Source organism: Neodiprion virginianus, chromosome 3 (assembly GCF_021901495.1).
Source record: "Neodiprion virginianus isolate iyNeoVirg1 chromosome 3, iyNeoVirg1.1, whole genome shotgun sequence".
In the NCBI taxonomy this organism is placed as follows: Eukaryota; Metazoa; Arthropoda; class Insecta; order Hymenoptera; family Diprionidae; genus Neodiprion; species Neodiprion virginianus.
This window is the reverse complement of record NC_060879.1, coordinates 33,956,248-33,984,244: the sequence shown is the minus strand read 5'-3', so window position 1 is coordinate 33,984,244 and position 27,997 is coordinate 33,956,248. Positions and strand designations below refer to the sequence as shown.

The window sequence follows — 27,997 nt, the reverse complement described above, 5'->3', positions numbered from 1 at the left end:
CCACAGGAGTGAAAGACTGAAGCTTCTAGTTCCTATTCACGAATGCGATAGTTGTGCATGCCGCTAATCAAACCCAGGGATTGAGAGTTCGTGCCTGGATTGGATGAAATACAACGATTGCAGGTATAACGTGCCGAACTAATAACGAGCAAATCACGTGCCGGAAGGAGCAAACAATCGATGAAACCCGAAACCTACTTTGCGAAATTGTATTCTCTGTGCGTGCTGAAATAAGTTTGCCGACCAAACACATTGCAGTAGGACTTGACCTTATTTACCCGATCTGAGGTGCAGTTCAAAAATGTCACAAACTCTACGGTATTCGAACTCCTCGAAGAAGTTGCAGGGACCAACGGCGATAGACTTTGGTATTACATATTTAGGTACGGTTCTATTTGTCTTAACTTTGCAAGACATTGTGAACGCTGGGAATTGAATCGCCTTTGACGTCCGTTTCATACCCTCAGACGCAATTAAATTCAATTGTTATTACGAGTGGTAAATAGTTCGAGTTCCCTCGACTCACGGTAATATTCACGGACGGAATGCACTTTACCTTTGTTGCCGGTGAGCAGCTCCTGCGGCAATTTGTTTCAAGAAACACACGTTCATTAAATTCATAATCACTTGTCAAATAGTTATATACGCATGGGTTAGCAGTTCTTCATTTTCTGGTTCTTAGAAGCTCTTCTTATCGATATTTCCTTTCGCTAAACTTGTTACGTAGAGTTTTAATCACCGTGAGTCGTTCGAACGTTAGGAATTTTTTTTTCAACTTCTCCGGGCATGAATATCGCATGGAATGCGAATAAACATATGCTCGTGGATTTTCTTTGGAGATAAATACGACAAACACCGTTGGTTTTTTATAGGATATATGTATAGGGCATAAAATACGTCTATTTGAAAAACAAATTTTCATAGTTGAGCTGCAAGTGCAACTTCTTTATTGTATAAGTGTATTTGACAACGCATCGTGATTCGATTTTCAGATAACATTGATTCGTTATATCGTGAAATACGATGTTAAAGTAATTACCATAAATAAATCGAAATTACGATTTCAGCGAACGAGAATTTGTACAAGCTGATGGAAAATGTCAGGGGTACAATTAGATTAAATCTATGACTCGATCAACCTTACAATTATTTATTTAATTTCACTGTGACGCGGGTCGTATTTGTACGATTGAAGCAGAAATCTGGGAAATAGGAATTTCGAGGTATAACTGAATAAAATAAGAACATACAAAATGAATTATGACATAACGTGAACAAGGCATTATACAAAATGATTAGAAAGGCTCTGCCACGCGTCAATTTACGCGATATAGATATTCTACGGAATAATGTACACAGCGTATATACGCCACGGTATATTTTCATATCACGATAACTTTCAAGCATACTCTCAAACGTAAATAGTAGATTTCCAAAGCGTAGCTGTAATACAAGCCACGCCATCACTGAACCTCTACGTTGCTTCACCCACGCTTTCAACGTCTGCGTCGTGAATTTCTCGTATTTATAATAAAATTGGTTTTTGCAAAAGACCTTGACCAGAGTTTTTTCCTGTATCATCGCCGTCCAACTCTGTGACTGTAAATTATACTAACGAAAGATCTTCAAACGAGACCGAGATCAGTAAAGACTTTTGAAATGTTACAGTTCGAGTTGTAACTTTCGCTGTTCTTATTTTCGGGTATTTCGAAGCGAAAAGCTCTTTGTCTTGAACAGTTGTGGAAAAAGGTGGTAACAAAAATGGTGCCGATCTTAGAAAATTCTAGTTTCAACGAACATTCATCTCGATTCAATCGTCCTCGTCCTCCTCACCCTCCTCGTCCTTGATGATTCCCAGACTCTTCGCGAGGCTCTTCACGTTGTTGATAACTTCTTCCTGGACCAAATTAAAGCTCATGGCCAAGAGGGAGATTCCGAACAACAGGTACAAAGAGCACAAGGCGATGCTTCCCTTCCCTGCGAGCCCTTGCGGTACAAAGTCACCAAAACCTGTGAGAAAAAGAGGAAAATAAGCCAAACCTTTTACCAGATTGAGTTGCACCCACCGATCGTGGTCAGGGTGATGAAGCAGAAGTAGGCAGAGTCGAAGAACGCCCATTGTTCCCATGTACTGAAGAGAAAACCACCACCGAAAATGTAGCTGACCACCAGAAAGACGCAGAGCCAGATTGGGACGGGCTTGAGAACCTGCAGGGCACCGTCGTCGGCGTAATAGTCGTAGTCGACGTCAAAGTCGTCGACGTAATTCTGCCTGTGGACCGCGTATCCAATCGACGATATGTATCGCGTGGAGGGAGAAGCGTGCCGCGGATGCCGACCTGAGAATAAGAATTTCTTTAAACCAGGAGGACGTTAAAGGTTCGAAAGTTCAATTATAGCCAATTGGACTGTAAGGATTTAATTAAATTTCACGTCCGCGAGAGAGTCTGCCGGCTGAAATTAAAACACGGCCGATTCAAGACGGCGTGCAGGGCGTCCATGAAGAAACCAGTCACACCCACGCCGGAAATCAGGGCGAAATTGGCAAAAAACAATAATGGTTATAACACCGCCAGCGAAAGCACAGTGCAGAGCCGTCTTTATTATTCGACGTAAACTTTGTACAACCAGTATTTTTCTTCTCGTCGCGTTCGGCAATACAGACCAGCTGGACTGGGAGTATGGATCCACTTTTTGATAGACGGAAAGTTTACCCAATTAGTTCCCCTGCAGACTGAATCCTCTTTGGAAAGTCAATCACTCCGTAAAGCTTCGAGACGTTTAATATTCAATCCGTCAAGTTGAGAAAGATCATTATAATATTGCTCGTCAATTATAATTGAGTAGCGTAAGAAATAGGCATTAGCCGGCTGTCAAACATCGCTCATTTCACCCTTGACACCTTAATTACACCGAGCTGGATGGAAAAAATATGCTCGTTATGATTGCGGGTGAAAATTCGGCGCGTGCTGTCGAGCCGGCGAAAGCTCGGGACTCACCAGGACCGTAGTAACTCTGAGCTCGCCGCATTCTCATACTTCTTTTCATCGAATCCACATCGGTGCTGATGGATGCTTGTGGCTCTCGGATTTCCGGGGGTGGCTGCGAAAACTGACGTCGAAAATTCGAAGACTCAACAGCCAGGTGATGATTTCGAGGTAGGGACCCGGTACCGCAAGCTCTGTTCGTTCGCGAAGCCTCATCGACGGTGTCGCGGACGTTCAAATTATCCGGCTTCCTCGAACCGACTGAAAAAAAAAAGTTTCCCCCAAATTCAACCGGGAACTCTTACGACCCGCCGAGCATGGGTTTCGACTACTCTCAAAGCGAAATGGAGCCAACCTTTGGAGGGCTGGCCATTCTGCGTCTCGTCTTCGGGATCCAGTGCGTACTTGTTGAAATAAACGGGCATCCGATTGGCTTCGGTGGGATCCACCGCAACTTTTCGGTCCAGCGATGCCGTTCCCGTTGTGAGTCTTCCCCCTGATCCGTCGGAAAGAGAAACGATGAAATGGCTTCGCGTTCGTTTCATGTGGGGTAAATTACCAACAGGATTGTGATCATTGAATACGCAAACCATGACCAGCGTCGGTACGGCGGCTTACCTTTGACCTTGGGCGAAGATACCGGGATGTCCGAATACCTGGACATCGTCGAGGGCCTCGTACTCGGGAAATCAGTAGCCAAGTCCATTCCCTCGAGGTGATACCTGTGCGGCATGAATTGTTGTATTATGCAGTATCGCCGAGGCCGGAAAACTAATATGAAAGCATCCAAGAGCTCTCCGTGCGAACGTAAAATCGTACGGCAGACTCGGACAATCAAGTATTCATCCTTACTGGGGAAAATGCGATATTCCTGGTCTAAAAATAAGTGATCTCGAGGGTATGAAGGCCCTCGATCTTGAGTTTCGAGTCCTGCATCAACGGAGGGCCGAAAATAGCGCTTATTGTTGATGGCTGTTGGAGGGTGAAACGTAACGTCTCATCCTCAAGTTAAGCTTGCCTGACGGTTCAACACCGTTTTCAGTCGAATTTTCAGCTTCTTAACGAAGGGACGCTCTTCAGTTATGTGTTTCACAGCCGAGTTATCAGGGGTATAAGTTTTAAAGTGGAGACTCTTACCGATGCCGACCACGTGGCTCGTCTACTCGTAGCGCGTATTTGTATGTTAATAACAAGAATTTCCATCCAGAAGAAAGTTACAAGCGGAAACTCTGCTTTACGTCCCGCGTTGAGTAGGTATGAGGTGTACAGTATCCGCTACTCGAAATAAGCGCGCAGTGAAGAAAAGTGATATCTCGTGTCATTCTGTCAGGCAGTGATAGTGCCGGGGGTTTTATTACGTTTGCTCGCGAGTTCAACTGCTAGGTGAGTTTATATGCCGACTCATATGAATATACGTAAGCCATCGTAAAGCTCTTCCCAACGTGAATCTGTTCGCGGCGTGCTAAGCCAAGTGTCAATCCCGAGTTAGGCTAGAGGAGATATATAGGCCGTAGGGAAGATTTGACCGAAACTTGTTGAGAGAGGATTTAATATTGAGGATTTCGTTGTTTCGAAGAGAAATTCGGCACCGCAACGGCATGCGGAATCAATTAGGTTGGCAGGTAAGATTAGCGGCGTTCGGTATAGGCTCGGATCTAACCTGATGTAATATCGCTAACGGGTGTAATATCGGATTAGTTTCCGGAAGTTTATCACAGGACACTGGGGATTTCGAGCCGGGGATACGGGATTCGTGATCATTCAGCAACTTCTGGGAATACGCTCGTCCCATTGTCCGTAACCGGTCCAATTGGATTTCGAACCAAAAGTGGAAATCGATGAGTACCCGGAGGCCCGATTCAACGGGAACGGGAAGTGCTTTTCTAGGAGATCACACTCGACTCCCGTCTCCCTTCACGCACCACCCGCATATATTTTTCTTGCACGAAAATCCCCGTCGTCGCATCTTCTACGATCTTTCGCAAGTCCAAGATATACGAACCTGTAATCCATGTCCGAGTAAGACGACCTTCCGACACTTTCCGACAAACCGAGAGCCGAATCCGCTGATCTCTGGCTGACGCGGACTGACCTCCTCAACGACGCCGTTCGGTTGGAATACCTTCTACACAGGAAATGAAAAAATATACACAGTTTCACCGGGTATTCCCGGGGCTCTGCGTCGAGAAAGACGCCGGTTTGTATCAACGTTTTTAATTTCATGCTCGGGCGAAGCGGGGGATAACTTGTGGGGAAAAAATAGACCGCACACATGTAAAGAATGTCGAGGAAGTTGTGCGTGGAACGAGGGTTTCACTCGAAGGGAAGTCGCTCTGAAAGTCAAGCTTCGGGTGTGCGGGTACAGAGGATGTTATCGCAGTGATCAGCACCGATATTCCACTACTAAAAATTACCGAACGACTGTACGATTCTCGAGTCTCTCTACGAGTACTTTGTAGTAAGGGAATGTAAAATGCATCTTTCACGTCTCTCGAGATCTGGGACGGTACACAAAATTCATGTCGACGATTTCCCGTCGCTGATAGAAGAGCCACTTCAATCCCCTTACCCTGGTTGTCGAATGGTGCCTCTGGCGTTGCGACCTCGACGTCTTCGTGGAGGCTTAGTGCAGACGTAGCAGCAAATTTTCCAGTATAAAAACCTGAAAGAATTTGTATCTTGCGTTAAAATTTGTTGAGAAAAAATAAAACTGAGTAAAATCCAAACGTACAAACGAACAGAAGCGTTACAACGCGTGAATTTTCTGCAGTCAAATCGCGTGTGAACGCAAAGCCGGTGTACATATGTATATACATATAGAAAGAGCAATTTGCGTTTCGACCGCATGTCTACGGGTCGTTGAATGTTTCCCGCTGGAATTACGAAAATGGATACGAAGTGGTTTGTTCAATGGTTGGGAAACTCGACATAATGACCGACGATTAATCACGACCTTCAATATCTACCGGGGCATTCTTCATTCAAGACCGTAAGAATTTTCGAGATTGCGCAGCTTACGCGAAGCTCCGAAAGAAACAATCACCGCGTATTCACCCGAAAAACCTGTACTCGAACATAAATACGTGCGTAGATTCGCATCCGAATTGCGTATAATCGTTTCTGAAAAAATTCCATCCCATAACCGTGATTAAAACCACAATCCCCGTCGGTTTGTTTATAACATATTATTACCGGGAATACCGCATAAACGTCGAATTAATATCGCGCGATAAATCTCGCCTAATCCGTTGTACAATATTTAATTTATTAGCAACTGCCTCAATGCAGCCGTTGTTAAGCCGAATGCGGTGACCTATTAGCGAGCAATAACATCGAGTTCATCCGGAATTAACATCGTCCATAAATCAAGCCGAAGCTCCGACTTTTCGAACAAGGCCTTAGATCTTTGGATGATTGAAGAAAGCAAGAAAATAACTCGACTTTACGTACCTAAAACTGGACGCCATGACGTCGCCAATGCTCGACAAGCAGAGAAGCATCAAAGGTATTCCAAGAATGGCGTAAAAAATTGTCACAACTTTTCCAAACGCCGTTCTAGGCGCGATGTGTCCGTATCCTGGAAGAAGGAGATATTTTTTTTCGATCGCTGGTACCCCAAGTCCTGATTCATTTTCATAACACATGGTATTCGACCGCGTTATTACCGAGCAATCCAAGGCCCGCCACACGATGCACTCATGCACGTGGATCGCCCACGGCAAGCCTTGGCACGGTTCGACTTACCGAGTTTGGCATAACATATGCGGAGCAAACGATTCCTTACGCAATATCACGATACGCCGGATCAAAACGCCGCACTTTTACTCTCAATTCAGGTGCGCCGTCCGCTGGTTCAGTCTTTTTAATATTTTCATAGCGAATTTTTTGCCTCCAGACGGAGATCAGACCTCATTATTCATTAGCGATGCCTCCCTTCGGTGTGCGCTAAACATGTTTCTGCTTTCTTTATTCGCTGTTGTTAACCATTTTTAATAACATTCCCGCCCAGACACGGGTGCAGGGTTTCTGTAGCAGCAATAACTTCTTGTTCAAGTTGACCTTTATTTCGAGTGTACCGAGTTTTAGAACCTCGTGCTCGAGGCGTATCTCAGTAATTTTAATTCAACAAGGCCAAGATGGATAAAAGCTCCATCTGAGACGAGGAATGAGATATTTTTATCACTTTCAATGAAATTCAAAGCACAAAAGTTGTTTTTCTTTTTTCCTTATTTAATTTTCTTTTAGTTTATTTCGCAACTCGTGCCGCGAGTAAATATTTATGAAAATTCGTTTCAATTTCCATCAAGAAAACGATTTCTAACACCGATTTAGCCTTGACGAATTATAATATAAATCCTTGCGCAATATCGCGGAGAAATATAAATGTATTGCGCAATGTCTCTGCACTCGCTGGCGAGTATCATGCGTGAATATCTTTTCAGCGATTGGAAATTTTTCAACTCGAGAAAACCCAGTTGCATAATATCTTGCGACACGGGCGTGATAAACATCAGGTGAATGACCCTTGAACGGAACGCCGGGACTTTATCAAGGATTGCTAGAATTGACAACCTGCACATTTGCACCTGACATAAACCTCAACTTGAGAAACATGAGGACGAATGTGTATTGAATTCGCTGTTCAGTCATTTCTTATCGACAGTGGTTTTCATTTAGATATCGTCTCGCAATCAAATGACACCTCCAATTAACAATAAGAAAAGTGAAAAATTCATCCCTCGATCGGTTATCTCGGCGGCGAATCACTTGCCCTTCGAGTGAATTCGAATCGAACGAGGAAACGGCTGACTGCTAAAGAAATTAGCATATTTATCCAACCTTGCCGATGAGTCGGTCAAGGCGGATCATCCGCGGAATGGACGTACGGTGAAAGTGCGCATCCTAATGCCAATGCCAACAACGCGATTAATTTTAGTGTTCCTGCCGAAAATTCGACTCTTCGCACGCTGCTCGAGGCCACGTGTAGGCACAAGTATTGCCAAAGTACAGTTTTTGGAAAAGATCGCTGATTTTGTGATCGTTTGGCCAGCGCTATAAGCCACTGGGTGGTAAATTACCTTAATCGTTTTCACGGATCGCAGTTCTCTGGTTAAATTACAAGGTACGGACGTAAATTATTCGGTAGATGCAAGTCTTCCTAATTATTTTCGCACATATGGTTACTCAAAATTATTCGTCTATGCAAATGCCGCTTTGTTGTGTTTTAAAACTTTCTCAACGGAATGAAATCGTGTCGAGTGTTTATTTTTATTCCACAGTTATGCTGATTTTAGGAAAGATGTTGAATGGTTAAGCTTTACTCGACAGCTGGAATTTGTTAATTTCTGCACAACTGAAGTGTGAATAGACATATTTATAATGAAGATGGTAATACTCTTCACTCCAGAATTCCATTCAGCGTCTGTTTTGCATCGATTATTTAGTCGCATTTTCGTTGAAATTCCGTTCTCTGTTTTACAGCATAATTCTTCTACCTTAAAGCTGCAGCCCGGAGTGAAGATTGCTTCAAATTTACGCTGTATTACTAATTAAGAAATTCGTAGGCCCCAAATTCTGATAATACCTCTCAGTGTCTGCACGCATAATCTGCACTATGCTATTTGAAAAACATATGAGATACTTGAATGTTTTTGGGTAATCCACGTAGACGCAAACATTTTATCAACATAACGTCGCATCGCTAAACCAGATCTCGTAATACCGGGAACACGTTACAATATATATATATATATTATATGTACATATCCTCACCATGTAACCTGCAAGCTGTGGATTCAAAATATAACGAGCCTTTCTGGTTGCTTTACCGCATTAAGCTCATTAACGTGTGTCGTGCAAGAAGTACGCGATGTAGAATATTCGTTCGTTATTCACTCGAGTCGATCGGGTAAATGTTTAAAAAAAAAATGTAAACGTATACCCCGTGTTCTCTTGACTCGACGGAATTCATCCGTGAATAAAGAATCTCCCCGTGTTTGTGAGGAAATCTTTTTTTTTCATCGACGATGGCAAGTGAAGGGAATTTAAAGGTCCTCAAATTTTCATGAACGTATTCCGCCCGCCGGAACAGTTTTCCGTTCGATGAATATAACCTTACGTACGTTGTACATGACATAAAATACAACGATGCGTTCGTTGAGTTAAAATGAGAAACTCGTGTACATTTCGGGAAACTCGGACCGTCTAAATCACTGAAGGAAGTAGAAACTGGAAACTGGAAACTGGAAACTATGGGAACTGGGTAGTAGGCATGGTCGGGAACAAGCACGAAGTTTACGCGGAAACTATCCAAGATGCGATAAAGTGAAATATCATATGAACAAGGCACACGCGTACCTATGTTGGTATAGGTGGAATAGTCCTGAATGTGATACCGCGGCGTGCTATAACCACTGTACTTAATAGAATATACGTAACCGGGATGAGTGAGGGTGTTGCGGACGGCAGCATCCTTAGGAAAATTATCACCTGGTAGTAGGTGGCGCTTCATGCGTGTAGGTAGCAACCTTCCGTTCGGATCCAACGTCCTCGAGTGTCTTACCAGTTATGCATGCGAGTAATTACGACGTCATCTCGCCTACGCTTGCAGGCACCTTGCAGGCTGTTCCCTCGTTGTTTCGAACCGTAGGAATTCACCATTAAGAGAGGTCAAATTTCGGTCCAAAACACCTGGGTAATACACGGATGAACCATCTTTCTCTTTCTACGAATTACGTGATCGGAGGAATTGAGGATTCAAGAATATCCTGCGAAGAATGGAGTCCTTTTAATCGCTCTCTGCTGTAAGACCGATTTGCAACCCGGTGAACGCAACTTACAATCTATATAACGTCGAGGATCACGGGAGACCATTGACCAATTTTTTAACACCTGAGGAATCGATCGAAGCAGACTTGTCTCGTCGTTATTTCGTTCCGTCTAGTAGCAAAAGCAGATGAACTAGTGATCAGAAACAAGAACGTTTCACTGACGATTGAACGTTGAGATGAAAGGCTCGACATGCGGCAGAATTGACTACTGAAATGCCGGCGTATCGATCCTCGGATATGTACCCGGATTCGGTCCGGCAATCGAACGGCCGGACCAGAACGTGCCTGCAAAATTGTTCATACGACGTTTGGCACAGTTATCCTCGACGTTCAGCACGGCTGGTTAATAATTGATTACCGTTCTCAGGGGATTTGACTCCATTCATCGCAAGCTCACTCAAGAGTGGGACAATAACTATAAGGATAATCAAGTCACGTCTGGCCCGACCGGAGGAGCCACCTTCTACACTCCTTACCTCGCTGAATTATTTCGCCGGAAGGCGTGCTTCCGTTGATATAAGAGAGAGAATGGGACCACGAGGGATGAAAAAAAGATGCTGGCGGGTAGTCTCAAGCCTCCGGCTGTTACGAGACAAAACTTACTTTTAATTCACTCGACCGTTCATCCACGACGCCGGTTTTCCACGGAGAGTCGGGAAGGCTTTTCACATTCCGCGCGTCGCTGTACTTTTTATTATTATTATTATTATTGTTGTTGTTGTTGTTGTTGTTATTGTTATTAATAATATTATGTACAGCCATGACGAAAAAATTGGTCTTACTTGTTTTTTTTTCCTCTCTCAAGGTACAAAGCCCACGAGATAAAAGTGATGAAAAACTGTTTGATACGGTTATGAGAGGACTCAACGGTACGAGCTAGAAAAAGTAGCCGCTTCTGAAGCCTCGCCCATTTTATAAGGATTGATTTACAAACCTAATTCTCTTCTTGCATTATTTATTGATTTTAAAATACACCTTACCATTCTGCAGAAGAGAATAATTCGCACCCAAAAACTGTGAAGTAATGGCCCCTTCAAGATGTCATTACCATGGTTTCCCCTCAGCCATCCGACATTCGAGGACCGCGACATATATACTTGTAAATTTTATACCATATATATATATATATATATATAAATATATATGTGCGTATGTGCGTTTGTTATTTATGGCATACATAAAACATCTCCGATTTCAAACCGCGTATCGAATATGGACTATGCCTATCGGTTAGAAAACGGAAAACACCAACCATAGGCTGAGTCGGTTACAACATGAAACAGAATGAGGGAATAAATTATCAAACGATACTTATTTCGTTTGTTTTCTTCCAATTAGAGATGGGCAGTGCGCCGCATGTTTGTATACTTGGCAAAGCTTATTCGGGTCGAGTTTGCGCTTTCTGTAATATTACGTGCTCGTAGTTCAATTACAGAGGTATCGGAACCGTGGACCAGTGGAAATGTGGCCGGGTTTGAAAGAGCTTTGTAGGGTCTATTGAAACAGCAAGTTGCGGCCTGAAGCCGGCTAGCTACGCTGAATACCGTAAATAATTCACTCGGTTTGACTCGATTCGTTCGGGGTCAGGTGTAACCGACCTGCGCGGACCGATGTCGAAGGGAACCAAGCGAGGATACCGGGGGGCAGATATAACTTGTGGGGAAAATAATGGGCCGCGAAGTGTGTGCAGAGGGGCAAAGTGCTGACCTAATTAACCCAAATTATTCCCAACGAAATATCTCCACGTGGCAAAATATGCACCGCGTTCAGCGTGGCCAAGTCGTAGGTACTAATGAAATTTCACCCCGAGTCGATCCTGTGGGAACGCGCCGTTAAACTTTTCACCTCCGGTCGTTGTCCAGTCGATAATTTGAGGTCGTTTCGAAGCAGGAATTAACCGCTGCATTAGGAGAGTCAGACGCGCCGGGAATCCCGCCCAAAAATTACTGTTCTTTACTTGGTTCTCCTTTTTGTCACCTTTATTTTAAAAATCGACTCTGATCCGCATTGAAAAAGTGCGTGAATCGTGGTTTCCGATCTTAGAATTAAACATTTATTCCCGTATACGAAGAACGACGAGTTTCTCTGCAGTGTGTTATTAATATCACGGTTACACGAATGGGGAAAAACCGTGAAATTTGTCGACATTATATATTCTCGACAACTGACACGCGTGTGTAATTCTCCGTTCGGGCATAAACTTATTATTATTTTACCTGCAGCGAATGACAAAAACTCGGGAAGTGAAATAGTTATACACCGAATCAGACGACCTTGTAAGGTTGGATGAATTATGAGATTCGTGCGGCGCATAATTCTTTGTAAATGTTTAACGGGTAAAAAAAAGTGTGGAAAAAAATCATTCGGTCATAGAATCCAGCCGCGGTACATAGCTGCAGTACACGGGTTGACGAGTATGCAGCAGAGCGTAGAGAATGGTACAACAAAGGACATCCCGTGCAGTATAAGGTCTGGCAGCATGAGCCTTTCATTAAAAATTTCATTATGAAACAATGCCTGCAGTAAACGCGCTGGCTGTAAATGATATACTATCAGTCCTCGTCATCTCCGCACCGCGCTGCAGAATCGAGGCCGAAATTCATCACTCGAATGTGGAAAATCGGCTCGCCGAGGCCCTTTTGTTGCCGGTGATATAAAGGATACACCCAACAACGGCGTGGCAGGGCTGTAACGGCACAGTTTCGAAGTCTGAAACCCTCTCTTTACGGCGTGACCGTATCCACGTCAGTATGAACTCCCCGACTCGATCGTAAAGTCTGCAACGAAACGTTTGAAATTTTCATATCTCCCCGCGAAGTTACGCCTCCCTGCAGGCCCTTTGCGATTCGCCTCCTACGGCCAAACTTCAAACGGCACGGAACGCCTCCAGGAGTACCTTTGAACCTTGTTTCTTGAGGTGCAAATTTCCCATTCAAATCCACGCTCCCAAATGTACCGGCATGAATTTTTTTTTTTTTTTTTTGTCCCGACCTGCTTCGACTTCTTCACTCCGCCTTAATCGGTTCTGACAACTTCGCCAAGATCACGTCCTGCTCGACGAAGAATATTCTACTCCTTTCCCTCTGGATGCGAAAGGGAAAGAATTCGATGAAACGGCGATACAAGAATCAGCAAAAAAGATAAAAACTTCATGTCTGCTATTGAGATTTAAATTTCCGATTCGTATACTGAAAATCCTCGGTTTGTCTCGTCGACAAACGTCGCGCAACTCAACCGAAATTAATCGCGTGCCCGAAATTGCGTCACGAAGAAAGGCAAGGGTCTCCGTTCGAACCTTATTGCGCAATTTGTTGATTCGAGAGTAGCAACGTGTGAGCCGTATAATTACGGTATAGAGTGAAATGGATGCTGCGATCAGGCGCTATGTTGCAATCGAACGTGTCTAATCGGAGGCAGAGTAGAACGGAAGACGAAAAATGGCGCTAGAATTGGTATCGAGGATTTGAATGACAATGCAGCGAGTGAAATGCACCGAGCAGAGCCGGGTAGCAAAGTGCTTGACTCAAACAAAAGGACCGGATGAAGGGTGTGCGTAGCGGCAATGACCAGGAAAGTGACAAACAAAACCGATCAAACCGCGTACCTGAATTGTGCAATTCCGACCGCCCGGACAGTTTCATTACGACGGGTACGCGAGTCCGAAGATAAATTTTGTCGACAAGCTTCAGGGTCTGGATACAACTGTCGATTAAGTACCGAACACCCCGAAACCCGGTGAACGCAGCTCACAAGTTCCGAATCTGCGTCGGCGAATGTTTCGCGTTCTCGACAAGATCGGTTCAGTTTCTACCGCTCCGCAAATATATTCTTACACCGTCGTTTAAATCTGCGGAGGTAGTCGAAGGCGAGAGCGAAGGTTACCCAACGATTAATTGGGTCAAAATACATGGCCGGTTGGCGAGGTGTTATCGGCTTTTGCTACCCACTTGTCGCGGTTTTTTTTAACTGCCAAACGATCCATTCGATCCAAAAGGAGGACTCGAAGAGCGGCTTGGAACGCTCATCATTTCCGTTGACTAGATTCTCGGACGATTTTTATACGCCAATTATCACTTATCCAAGAATTATCCGGGATCCTCATTGTTGGTTTAGGAATGGAAACACCTCCCTACGACCAGGGGAAAGAGTCGATATTTCACTGGTTCAATCCACGCTGTCGGCCCTATTCAACTCTGCTCAACGCGAGCTAAAACCCAGCGTACAGATCCGCGCTACGAAATACCTAATTTCTCTCTCTCTCGAACCAGCTGCTGATCATTGACCCTCGAACCACGATCAAATATCTGGATTGGTGCAAAAAAGCGGGTCGTTAACATTGCATTGTGTTCAGGAATCGCATCGATCCTTTTTACGTCCCGTTCCAACGCGATACTGCAATTCGAGGCCACCGATTCTCGAATTTGGATCGTATTATTTGGTTATTCGGTATCGAGTGACAGGAATGACTGAAACTTGACGCGATTTGATACCGACTCGAGGTGATGGTCCGCTTCGATTACCAAAATCCATTCGAGAAAATGTAACGAAACAATGAAATCGGACTAATCTGTTATCGGATAAGCATCGGGATAAGAAAGACGCCTTCGATTCTGCCGGGAAAAACCCGCGACGAGTCTCGGCGGCCTCAGGAATTCCCCCAAGCGGGGGTCCAGGATTCAACCCGTCGAATAGCGGGTATAGGCGGCAATTGAGGCGATGCAGAGATTGTTTCGGAGGGACGTATAAAGGGACTGTGCCACTCTCGCTTTCGGCCAGTCGCAATCAACGTAACACCGTGCTTCATAGGTGTTTCGCAATAGTGCGGTGAGTCGTGCAGCATTGCCCAAATTCCGTAACAGTTGCTCTACCGTTTCCAGATTATTGTACGGCTGTCCTACCTACGCCTGTCAGAATATCCTCACAGTGATAGTGAACGTGCAGATTTTCCATCGAAGTGTCTGAAATGGCTGCGTAACTTGACATTGTACTCTTAATGGAATGAAATTTTTCACCGATTTATACGATTCCAAAATGTATAAAATATGTTCGTCGACGGCGAACGTCAGCAAAAAAACGAGTCGAGTAATAAGTCTCGCATTTTTTAAATAGAGGCCATTTTTTACAGCGGTATTTTGCGGAAAGAACGTTAGCTCGAATCGTTTAACGTAGTGCTTTCAATGCTCGATTGAATCGCTATTGCAACGGTATTATTTTCCATTAGCGTTTCTCTATATCCACTCTGCCTTTACCTCAACGCCTTTTGTGTTGATAAAGTGGTAATAAATACGACGAGAATGTCTTCATTGCTTTACCATTCGGTTCCCATTGAATACAAATGGCTATGACGATTTCTTTCGAGCTGAAAACCCACCCCGTCGTTATTTCTTCGTTGATGTGAAAAATTTCACTAAGGGCAGAGGGTGGAATGATTCTCTTTTGTTCCATGAATCGAGACTGTATCAAAGGTCCATATTGAGCGAGGCGGGACGCGTCGAGATCGGTGATATTTCATCCATGCGAGAGGACAAATTGATACCTTGCTCTGCTGAATGAGTTGAAAAATGTCGTCTTATAGATGCTGCGTCGAATCGATAGGTTTAATTAGTCGTTTTTTACTGTCAGGGGGTTCGAAGAAGGAGTTCAAAACGTAATAAACAACCTCCGGCAAAAGCCGCAGCGAATCAGAACTTCACTTATTAGCTTGGTTTGCGAAACATCGTCTCATTTGTACAACTAGCCCCAAGAAACAAAATAGCTTCGCTTCTCACGCCACGCCCAACCGCAAGTGTTTAAGTTTCACGCTCGCTAATTAATCCAGCCAACTTAGTTAATCCGAGATAACAAATTATGAATTCTGAGTACCGAGTCGGGTTATACTTGTCCTATTACGTATCTGCTACGTTTCAGGCCGGCCATTTTTCAGCTCCTAACAGTAAAGATGTTATACACGAGTCTTTAATAATAAAATCTCACGAATGTAGCTTGCAGATTTCGTCAGTCATCACTAATTATCGTAGGAGACGTTGACTTTTCGGAGAAATCGAGTGAATTTTATTTCTTACGCGGAAATAATTATCGCAGTATATTCAAAAGTTTTGCAACTCGCATCTTCGACGTTTAGGAAATTTTTTACCGATAATCTGCGCCTAAATTACTCAAGTCATTCGTCAATCATGCCAAATTCAACGTGGAATTCATGAACTGTAAATTCCGCTTCGTGTTATTCAACTAAATCCATCTTGTAGTAGAAAAAATAAAACCAGAAATAAAATTCATTGACGCTTCAATTTTAAACAACTTTTGATTAAATGAAAAGTATATTTACTGTCATGCATTCACATGGTTGTTCAAATTATTATTTTTTGCAACGAGCCTGTAGATCTGTTACAACGTGCGTACAAATATTGACTGTTTCAAATCCCAATAATTTTCTAACGTGTTTTCATTAATTTTTTTTATCTCTATTCATATTCTTTATTCCCATTCGACACACCTTCACCAGGATCAATTGGGAGCGGTTTTATCCGCCACTCTCGCTCTCTTTCATTTCGTCAACCTGTCAACGCCGGATAACTGGGCCAAGGCGTCATTGCCTACGTATCCTGTCTTCCTGGCTGCAGTCGGTTCACAACAGCGTGTGAAAGGCGTACGCCGATCCGTTACATTTCGGAATCGCAGTAGAGATGTTTCGAATCATTTCGCGTGACGAGATACCCGAATTTTTATTATCGCGGATCACGATCCCTCGCGAAAAAAGAGGCCAATGTTAATCGGTCGGTGTCTCAGATTCACACGTGAAATGAAAGATAAGTTTAGCGCAAAATAATCGCGCATTGCAATCACAGAGCCAACTTCTAGGCACAGATTATTCTCCAAGGATCTCGCGACGTTATGCAAAATATTATGATTTCACTCGTGGCCTTGACCATCCATTTAAAATTATGGTAATCCGATTGACGAACCTTGTAGAATTTGCACGGATCAACTATTTGTCTTGCTTATTCGAGACGCGATTTGTGAATTCTTGAGGCAGAAGTTCAACTGCTTTGTCGTGGATACCAGAAATTTGAATACTTTTCAAATTTGTTATCCAATGAACGCGACTTTTTTCGTTTTTCACGGAAAAGAAAAAACGAGAATTGTAGCAAAATTTTTAACACCCTCGTTTACTTCGTCAAAAAAGAATCACTCGCAAACTTTGACCTAAAAAATTCATTCGCGTTGCCGGCAGTTCACAAAGATAAAAGCGAGCGTTCAGGATACGTTTATTGTCCCACACGTGGGGGGTTTTCTATATCTGGAATCCCCAGGCCTGGGAATTATTGCGAAAAGCTTATCTATCCGAGTAGAAAGGCTGTCGAGTCTCTGGAGAGTGTGCAGAGCAAGAGTCTAGATTAGGTTTGAGCTGGAAGTAATAATTATTGCGTAGTCGTTGGCTGTATCTGGCGACGAGAACCGGCAGCTCCGTCAGATTGCGGATCGTCGAGGAGACGCCGAGCGTCGCGACGCGCCTAATAGAGCCGCAAACGACGCAGTCTGGGTAAAATTGAACTATTTTAAACGGCGTCGACGGGGGTCCAGTAACGCCTCCGGCCATTCGTTTTGCCATATTCAATGCCGCGGGTTTAACGGGATGAAATCGAAAACCGTTTACGAATATACACCGGCAAGTTGTGCGTGAAAACAGCGCGAGTTATATTACGGCTCGATGAATCGCAACCCTTGTCTTGTCCCTTTCAACGCAACCAACGTATCGTGTATGCCTACACGCGAAACTTGATTCGCAGACGCGTGTTTCAAGGGTGCTTTTAATTTCTCCTGTAGATGGTCTAAAAACCACAGGCCATTTGACGGTCAGCGATTTCATCGCCAAAAAAATCTGAACCTAGTGTGAAAAAATTACTGCCCACGTAGACGCAGCCGTTCCGCTGAAAAGTTCCATAACAATGTTATTTTATCTAGTGATGGGAAGTTCGATTCGTGTCGGAGATCGAGAACCTCGAAGGACAGGGTATTTAATTTTATCACCGTCTCAGACTCGAGGCCATGTAACGTAACGCGGTATCCTAATTAATGTTATGCTAAATTATGCATTTTCTAATCGATGAAATCTCCAAGGAAATTAATCAACGTCGGAATCTTTCGTTTCTGTGTGAACTTTTCAAACACGCCCACCTCTCCGATATCACGCAATACCGTTAGGTAATTGCAATGTAAAATTTGAAAGGGCCGGTCAACGGCCTCAAGACTTTAGTTTCAACTGAACTTTGACTCAGGTGCATTGTAAACTCGGAACCAACTTTTGATCGAATTCTTGCGAACGCAAAAAAGAAGAACCTGATCTGAAAAGCCTGCTGATCTCGGTGCCGTTCTTCTATTCATCCGACGAGAAGCCGACGCTCCGGAGCACGAGTCGAAAAATAGAGGATGAAAAATAGAGTTGAAACCAAACTATATACGGAATTACGCGTTGAGAAACCCCGTTCTCTCATTTTCCGCTAATACTGTCCGATTCACCCGCGGCTACTCGCCTCTGCGTCTGACATATTGTATTAGTCTCGTTGATTATTCTTATTCCCCTCAGACTGTGCCATCGAACTACGGAGTAATTGGAGAATTCCAGCGCAGTCATCGAAATATCCTTCCAGAATCAGCGATCGGCGGAACGTCGACGCTTTGTCGCTAGGAAGCAATAGGATTGCCAGGACCATCGGGTTAAACGAGCAAAGAGACTCAAATTTCAATCGTTTCTAGTTTCAATAAACGAAAGTCAATTAGTCGATTTGATTCGCGACGAACAAGATTCAAGCTCAGAGGAGAGTTTCACGATCTGAGACAAACCCATTCGCGTTCCATCAAAGATTCGAGGATTTCGGGGTTAGAGGGATTTTAGGATACATCCCGAATTGGAAGATCATGATAATTAGCCGTTTCCCGAGTCGTCTGAAAGCTCTGCCCAACGACGCACCGGATTTCTACGGCCCATAAAAGGGCTTAACAAAGTTCGTGACAGTCGGCTGCAGTGTTACCTGCGTGTACAAACTCTGTGTCACATAATTATATCTCGTACTCGTAGTATGGATTAGGGCATTAGGCAGATAGACGAAGGCTTATCAGCTCCGCTGTAACTGTATAGTAAGTATCCGAAAAATGAAATAAGCGAAAATGGTCCTTGTGAAAGTCTTAAGGCGAAAGCGTCACGGCTTCGTGCGAAATGTATGTATCGTCCTAGGTTCTGTCGAGGCGAGAGAAGACTCCATATCTATTGAATTTTCTTCTCTTGTCTACGCGTCCCGTTCTCCTATCTCTTCATCCACGGTTACCGTTCGCCGTTCAATTCGCGAACGTCAGCGATAAAGGCAGAAATATAGATCTTCGTCGCCGCGAAGGGGTCACGAGTAATCGGGTTTCTCTTCGGATGGAATAGAGACGGTATCGATTCCATCTCCCCGTTTCAGTTTGTCAAAGCGACGTTCCGTTTGTTGCGAACTAAGTAAGCGATACGTGTGTCAATATGAACTTCTATTACCATCTGTCAGACCGATCGTTTGAAACAGCGAAGAAAGGACTTCGATCAACGGGAGAATTTCATTATAAGATTTCGGGTAATTACGATTTCATGCCAAGAATGGAAGGGTGGTAGAAAAGAAGAATTAAAAAAATTGGCCAAGGACTGTAATTGAATTGACATTTTTTTTTTTTTTTACACCCACAAATTAACCGATTCGTAGCTGTCGAGTGATTTTAACCGTTAACACATTGGTTCATAATTATTGTGACATCGAATCCTCGTATACCTGCAACATCGTGTAATAAAATTTCATTGCCGAGTAACGGACATTTGCATTCCACAATAAACGTCGGTTTGGTTACTCGTTTGACGAATTATTTCCGCGAATAAATGCCGCCGGTATGTATTCCAATTTACTCCATCGCATCGATCGAAACCGCCGATCATCTGAACAGGCTGTAAAAATATACGAGACACAGTTGTGCGTGGAGTTATTGATTTACATCAATTCTCGAAAGCTGCCATGCAGCAGGTGAATTGATTGATGCACGGTGTTTTAAAACGTGAGGCGAACTAAGTGGATTAAAGTTCTCTTGGAGCTTTTTTTTCGCAGAGACCAATTTATATGAATATGGTTCTGTTGCGTGTCATACATTTTCCGCAAACTTCATACACACGTAAAGTTGCAAATTCGCAATATTTTTGATAATTGAAATTGAATCACATCCACGCCAAGCCTTGCGAATGAAAATTTTATTACAATTTGGCAACGTTTATGCAATAAAAGCGTTGCAGGATGTTGTTGTAATCAGGAACGCGTGAAGAAGGGAAAGAGAAAAATAATAGGTAGGTGGCAACGATTGGATCTACCGCGTATACCTTATTACTTCAAGTTAGATTACAAAACTTTCCTATCCTATCAGCAGCCTGAAGTACTTGCTGCTCGGCTATATCTGCCGCGATGAAATCGTTGATGGATCAAAGTCGCGGGCAGAATCGAGTTTAAAATCACATAACTCGATGTTGCGGCGTTTCAAATAAAGTCCGAAGGCCAAATGTGTCGTTTTCTTTATTTCCATAAGATGCCAGGATAATACGCGACAAAACTTGAGAGGGGCTTGCCGAAACGAAGGTAAGATAAACTCATTCCCGCGGATTTGAGGAAAAGAAACTGAAAGGGTTTTGTTCCTTTTCAAACCCTGAAAATTTGATCGTTCGTCGAGATTAAACGCTCGCTGCATCCGATGAACCGGAATTGTCGCAACATTGTTGCGCAGACAAAGTAAGAAATGCCCGTTTGTCTCTCGCGATATCTTTGGCATTGAGTGGATGAATGAAAGGTGGAAAACAAAAAGCGTCCAGCCTTCTTCGCTCAAATATTTCTTCGCAAATAATCATCAGGTTGGCGCACAAAAAGAAATGTATTCTAAGTAATGTGGCAAAGAAAGAATAATTTAATTTGCGGGATGACGGAAGCGTGAAATATTTTCGCGAAAAATCTGAACAAACAAACCGAGATGAAAAAGAATCCGCCATCTCGGCACACGCTTGTAATTAACAAAACGCTAAACATATTTACCGAGAATAAAGCTCATGTAAGGATATTCTGAACGACGAAGGTGAGATTTCCAAGGATGATATTTACACGCTCCACCGAACGCGGAAAATTCGTATGAATTTTACGATGAAAAGAGGCCCGAGACTTTCACCCCAATGACGAGGGGTGGGAATTGAACAAGGTATCCGTTTGTTGACGTCGGTATTTTCGTTCTTCCAGAGAAAATGAAGCTTTTGATCTTGATACTGACGGTCGCCGCTGCGGCCGAAGACAGCAAGTGGATCTGGGGCGACGAAGAAAAGGCAAGAGCCGGCGATAATAGAAATATCAGGTGAGCACAACCGTCTTATCAGCCCGAAGCTACGATACCAAAGCTATTCTTACTTCGTTAGTTGGCTATTCTCCCCCCCCCCCCCCCCCCCCCCCCCCGTTTCCACCCTTCCTCCCGTCATCCCGAGTCGGATAGGTATAAGACGGCCACCTTATCTCTATTTAGTCTCCGTCGCCCTTTATTCTCCCGGGGCAAAGCGAACCAATACCCGATTCGTATATAGTAATAGACGGGCGAAGCCTCCTCGAAGATGAAACCCCCTGTAGCCGAAACCCGCTTATCGATCAACGGGAGGAGATTCGGTTGCCGAGGCAAAGACAGACAAGACAAGCAAGGCAGTTCGAGGAAGAACGCGAACGCAACGCTGTGATTTGAGGAAATTTAGTTACACGAGGAATCGAAGAAAACGCGCGCGCGACGCGGAGCGTCGAAGGCGTCAAAGCGTCGATTAGACAGGAAACGGGCCGGGCTCTGCCGAGTGCCAAGAATAAAGTGGCTCGGAAAATTGAAATGCAATTTCTCACGGCGTTTAAACTTTGAAGGGTGTCTCCCGCTCCCTGGAATTGTCTCCCCGTCCTCGCCCTTGCCCTCCCCGCTCGCCCTAGACCTCCCCGCAACCCGCCCACTCCACCTATACTTCCGGACAAATTTGCTTTTCACCCAAACACCTTATTGAAGACGGGATTACGTTTGCTCTCGAAGCAAAGCTTGAACGAAAATCAAACACGGTTTGGATTTTATACATAACGGAATACGTACCGGCAGCGCGAATATCCTTTCAACGAGAATGTGTGTGCGCCGCATTATCCTCGCGTAATATTGTCGGAAAAATGGGTTCGTGTAATCAACAAAGTTGAATAAAGCTTTTCAAAGGGCTTACCATTCTGAAATCGAGCCTAGTTGTTCGTTTCGAGTCATTTCGTTGAATGAAAATCACTTCGAACGTCAATATCTATAATACTGACTTTGAACGATTTTACTTGATTTAGAAAGTCGTATCAAATGAATTTTCGAGTAACGCCAAGTGGCCGTGTGACTGAATTAAGTTAAACTACTCCTGTCTGGACCCCGTTACTTCAAATACGCCTTTTCCCCATGCGTGCCGCACCTTACCCCGATAATGGTTAACCCCTTGTAATAATCGAGGAGAGGTGAATTTCGGCCGAAAACACCCCGTGCTATCATATAAAGGGGTAAGCAATAATGCTTCGGCAATTCTGTTAAATATACAGATACAACGTACACGAGTACCCGGATAATTCCGACGGCGGGTTCGCGTCGCAGAATCAATTTAGACCCCAATATCCAGGACCGTATGGACCGAACAGCAGGCCTATCAGACCCGGAGATGGTAACCAAGTTCTCGTCGGACCGGATGGACCGAGTGGAATTATTGGCAGGTAATTCGAACCGTTGAATCGACGATATTATTTCGACTCACCTGCACTCGACGATCATCCGGACCATTTCTGTTAGGAAATTAATATTCACCGTTTCGAGTACCTTGCACCCCTTTGATTGCGTGAAGCGTACTTGCCAAATACGAACGTTTTCGTTACTCAAATCGGTGCTCGGATTTTAAGAGGTTCAATCTCGGACCAAGCAGCTCCTTTATTCTTAGCCAGAGATAAAAGGGGTGGAAGGTCGGAATGGAAGCACCTGCCTCAAAGCACCCCTTAGCGCGTACGTCAAGTTCCTATAACGGTAATTTCAGGGCTCAACGCTTTCTGATAGAGCTTTTTTCGGACCTTCTTTTTAGACCGGGCAACAACAGACCGTTCAGACCTGGCGGTGATGGATTCGACCACAATTCCGGGCCGGTTGTGCCGGGTGTAAACGTGGACCCGATACTGTCTGGTCCAGTCCCGTCGTGGATAAGAAACGACCCTCGGTACCAGGAATTCGACACCTGCAAGTGCAGCCGTGGGTTCAACTGCCCCGGCGTGAAATTTGTGAGTGCCAATGATCATCCCTTATCTTTCACCTTTTCCTCGCTAAGCCCGGTTTCGAACCGGTTATCGATTGCGCGAGAATCGCCAAACCTCTTTGGCTCACGACGAACGGTATTACAGGGCTCCTGCTCCAGGGGAAAACAATACTGCTGCTTCAGCAGCCGGAAGTACGGCGGTACCGGGAACGGGTATCAGCAGTTCAACGGAAACTACCCCAACAGGCCGCAATATCCGGTGAGCAGACCCGTTTCACCCTACGATATCGATCCCAGAACTCTGTCTGACTAACTGATACTGCAACAGCCTTCTACCTTATCTGCTCTGTCGATAACGCCGCTGCACTCGCATCTAACATATACTGCTGCATTTGAGTACTTTGCGGAGGATCCACCGTATTCCAATAAAAATAAGATTCGTGACTGACAATTAACGTTCTGTGTTCCCTTTTCGCCAGGGATTTCTGTACTCCTGATTAATTCTAACGATTATTGTTATACCCTTTACCCCGGACTTTCAAGATTTCTTACTTGACTTACTATAAATTAAATGCTTTCACACGTTGCGAGAGGTTCATCAGAAGATCGACAAATGTCGTTATGAAAATTTGGATACCTAATTATCAAGATGAGAGAGAATCTGCGGAAATTGAACCACCTAGGCACAGACAATTTTGATATCGCAACCGCGGTATCGACAAGGCTTCGATACCACGAAGCCGCAGCTGCAATTCTTACTAACAATCATATTTATCCATTACCGTTAAAGGCGAAGAGCTAGGTTTCACGTAATTGCTAATTTCAATCGGGTTGGAATGTCGTAATTACAGTACGCGGTAGCGCGAACCTCGGGATTATGTCACAGGATAACGTCAAGAGGGAAATTGTATAATTGGAAAACAAATTGAAATCCGTGCGCTAGTGAACCGAATTCGCAAAGTGGGATGCAGAAAATTCGACTTACTTGTTAAAAATTTACTTCCTCAGGGCAACCTGCCGTTCAGACCCTTCAACGCGATTCCCCCCGAGTACTATGAAAACGGGAACAATTATGGGGGCGATTACGACGGCGATTATTACGGACAGTATCAAAACGGCGGCTACGACAGGCCCTACAACAACTACAACAGGCCCTATAATAATTATGGAAACGGGCCGGACGGCTACTACGACAGGCCTTATCGGGGGCCCTATGCCCCCGGCTACGCGGGCAACAACAACCCCTACTTCAACTGGCAAAACCCATACAACAGGCCCAGGCCCTACGACTTTGACGACTACGGAAGGGTGGCTGGGAAATCGAAGAGTAAAAACGATAAAACCGCCAACGACGTGCCAACAAGTCCCAGCACTGACGGTGAAACGAGCAAGGACAATTAATAAATCCTCGCCGAAGAGTCCCACGGACTTTGGCTGAGGTCCAGGTTCACTCACTCGCGATTGAAAAGCCAATATTATTATTATTATCATGGTTCGTCAGAGAAACGATCTTGTCGGAATTTCTCGTAACTCGTGGATAATTGTTATTCGCGCCCCGTCGCAATACTTTTCCACCTCTCAGCGTCGTCCCGATTCAATGCTGTTTCACCAATTTATACGATTTTACGCAACACGCGGGAGCTCCCTTTCGACCACGTGTCTTACCATACCAAAGTATATACATACCTATATGTATATTGTATATCGACCCTATCTGAATCGTTATCGTGCATTAATTATGTGTTTTATTCTTCCCTGGTAAACCTATCAATATTTACTACTATAACTTATTGCTGTAATAATGAAATATAATTTTTTTTTACATTAATATACCGTAAACTGTTTTATATTACGCGAACTCGAAGGAAAGGGATCACCGTATCGCTTCCCAGTACCGCTTATCGCAAATATTTACAGGTAACCAGTCTCGAAACTGTAAATCAGATATACATTATACTCTTCAACCATTCGATTATTCGATGCGATGCTGCGAAATGCATAATATATTGATAATCGAATCCTTTGAACTCTAGGACGCTATAGCGTCGAATTATTGTAGTGAATTAAAGGAGAAGAGACACTCACCGATGGTGGTAATAACGATAATTGAGTAGAAGAGAGCGCCGGGGAAAGTCCACTGCAGTTCTGCTTCCGGCTCGGAACCATCCCACCCTTCACGTTCCATCTTTTGCAGTAAGTCCTTCTCAAACGTCTACGGAAGAATTAGCGTCATTAGGCATGATAAATCTGTAATTGTAGGTACCTAATTTCACCTTGTGTTGAGACCCACCTCTAATTGACCTCTGGCTTCCCTCGTCCAATTTTCCTGATCCAGGACGTTGCATTCGAGTGTCATTTTCCACAATTCACCCGTCACGTTCGTCCGCAGCAGACTTATGCTCTCCCTAACCTTGTTGTAGGAAATCCGCGATATGATAAAAATTTCTACATAAGTGTTATCGAGATGATCGTGTCGCCAATTTTGCTCATTGATGTTGAAATTTGGCAGCTCTGTCACCGTGAGGAGCAAATAATACGTGCATTGTGCGAATATGTGTAGAATAATGTGTTCTACATAGTTGTGAAAATATAATGTGAGCCTGAAATATTACCGTGGGCAATATGATGATTAGGTACAAGTTATACTCAAAATACTTGTGCGTGAGTCATTATCTTAAACAGCGATGTAAGATATAACGTTCGACGGGCTAAAGCAAAATTAAGATTATAAATCGCACGGCTTGTTGATATTGAAAATTTGAAAGTATCATAAATTTCCATAAGCTGGGGCCCGCCCTAGATTACTGTCAATTTTTCATCTCGACTCGGTCTTGCCAGAAGCGACTATAAGAGATGGATTAGAGTTAACGGCTCGATCGTCACCTGACGCGTTTTCTCAGCTGGACTTCTTCCAGGTTCGATCGCGTCACGAATACATATTTGACGTAAAGGAAAACACGAAAAAGCTCGCCACGACTTAGGCCGTGACGTTTGCTTGCAGATTCAGCTGATCGATTTCGTAGCGAGTGAAGCAGGTGTTTACGTCATAAACAGCTACTGGCAGTACAAGAATCTCTGGGGCTGCTGGAGAACTTCGGAAATTCTCGCCATGTTGATCAGTCTTACCAACCAGCTGAATCCCTGCGGGGATGAAAGAAACCCACGGACATTCGCAAGGCTTACCTTTATTTCATTCGGTGCTTCCAAAGCCTGGAACGCCAAGCCTCCGAGGAGGCAGTAAGCCACGACAAGGCTGATTAGCGTCACGTGACTAAAGACACACGCGAAGAACTTCCATATCATGTAGAGTACCTTGACGCACTTCGAGGACTCCTGAACCTCGTTCATCATTTGCATCTCCATCCTTGATGACATTCTGACTCGAGTATTTATACCAAGTTTATATGCCTGGCCTCTGTCACGTTGACATCATCTGATCACTTCCAATTTTATTCTTTTTACTGGATTACCGAGCATTCAACCACGATAATATTAGATCACGTGAATTAGTCGGACTACATTGAACGAAAGTTTCCAAAATATCCAAAGTTTGCGTGGCTGGTTATACTCATTACGGTTTATTGCAGAGTAACCGGAACATCCAAGAATCACCGTGTAAAGAGTTCGCAATTACAGCAACACATGTTACAACTGCAAAAGGAAGCTTGAAAGCAGCTCTGAATAACGTTTCACAGCTGCAGATAGTCAACTTTGAGATCTAACATCATCTTTGTCCAATCTACATCAAAGTCTCGAGTCGATTCAGGACGAGCGGATAAAAATAAATTATTACTTTCACGTGGAATAAGCTTTCCTCTTGAATCGCAAGCTGACGTGACGAAATTTTTTTCAAGTTCCAGAAGCGGTTTAAATATCAACGAATGTAGCGACCTTTTCCTTTGTGGCTTGAGGAAGAGAAATGAAAGGCGCGTTGAAACGAAGGTTCGCAATAAGCTTAACTTTCGGTGCAAGGCCAAATAAATGTCAGTGAAGAACGAAAGCGGGTTCAAGCATCTTGGAACTTTCGAGATTTCGTTAAGAACACGCGATTCTCAAGTTAAGATACGGAAGTTTCTTCATGCTTACAAATGACGCGGCAATAACCCGCTGTGCTCTTAAGTGTATGAAATTAGTCTCTCGTTAATATTAGAAATTCTTCTTCATTTGTTTATCAACCCGTTCCTGCAACTCTCTGTCTAATCTAAGGACGAATGAAAACAGGCGTGACAATTTCGCGATCCGCTTTGTATTCGCATCGACGTGAGTCAAGAATGCAATCTTGTAGAAGAAACTGTCAATCGTTCAACGTCTCTCCATTACGTGGCATTTGACTCCCATAAGCACATTAAAATTTGTCACTGGAAACCAAACGGAATATTTTCATCCCCACTTTTCCCTTCAAATTCATAGCACGTCACGTTATTATTCATACGTCGAGACACCTCGAGGCCGCAGACCGGGAACAGTGGTAAACGACGAATGCATCGTCGTTGAAGAGTAACGCTTTACGACGCAGAACGAAGTGTAAAGCAAACACTTGTAATTCAGAACCCGCGGATTGGATCTTTCGCCGCGAATCACCGGCAACGGTCACGGATCGTGCTTATCGAAATCACTCGGGTACCAAATTCCGTGGAGCACATGTCCGTTTCGCGCCTTTTCGACACCCTCTCCTAACTCCGTCGTTCCAAACCGGCTAACACAACAACCGACGGATGTTACATTTCAGAACGTCTGAGCATGGGAAAGGGGGCGAAAATCGTGGGGCTGGGAGGGAGGGAAGGGGAGGTGGGGAAGGAGAATTTTCACACATGCGGTAATGATAAACAACGCTGCGTGGACATCGCGCAGCA

The 27,997-nt window shown here is 44.1% G+C and overlaps 2 protein-coding genes across 4 annotated transcripts; one reads left to right on the top strand and one right to left on the bottom strand.

The window, feature by feature from the left end:
* Positions 1 to 954: 954 nt before the first annotated feature.
* On the bottom strand, positions 955 to 27,997 carry LOC124299942 (uncharacterized). 2 transcript variants are annotated; one of them, XM_046753418.1, is made up of 12 exons: positions 27,769 to 27,997; positions 26,328 to 26,795; positions 25,435 to 25,554; positions 25,230 to 25,356; positions 6,438 to 6,564; positions 5,557 to 5,649; positions 4,990 to 5,112; positions 3,606 to 3,709; positions 3,343 to 3,483; positions 3,000 to 3,248; positions 2,067 to 2,339; positions 955 to 2,010 (listed from the first exon to the last, which is right to left on the bottom strand). In XM_046753418.1, exons 2-12 carry the CDS (start codon positions 26,517 to 26,519, stop codon positions 1,811 to 1,813), a joined length of 1,749 nt encoding a protein of 582 aa, XP_046609374.1. In that variant the 5' UTR covers positions 26,520 to 26,795; positions 27,769 to 27,997; the 3' UTR covers positions 955 to 1,810. The 2 variants fall into 2 exon arrangements, with proteins under 2 accessions (XP_046609374.1, XP_046609373.1); XM_046753417.1 differs by having other exon boundaries at positions 26,328 to 27,997.
* Positions 14,559 to 24,974, top strand: LOC124299944 (uncharacterized). 2 transcript variants are annotated; one of them, XM_046753421.1, is made up of 6 exons: positions 14,559 to 14,641; positions 21,106 to 21,217; positions 22,450 to 22,617; positions 22,932 to 23,169; positions 23,290 to 23,403; positions 24,153 to 24,974. In XM_046753421.1, the coding sequence occupies exons 2-6, from the start codon at positions 21,111 to 21,113 to the stop codon at positions 24,543 to 24,545; spliced, it is 1,020 nt and encodes a 339-aa protein (XP_046609377.1). In that variant the 5' UTR covers positions 14,559 to 14,641; positions 21,106 to 21,110; the 3' UTR covers positions 24,546 to 24,974. The 2 variants fall into 2 exon arrangements, with proteins under 2 accessions (XP_046609377.1, XP_046609378.1); XM_046753422.1 differs by having other exon boundaries at positions 14,612 to 14,641; positions 22,977 to 23,169.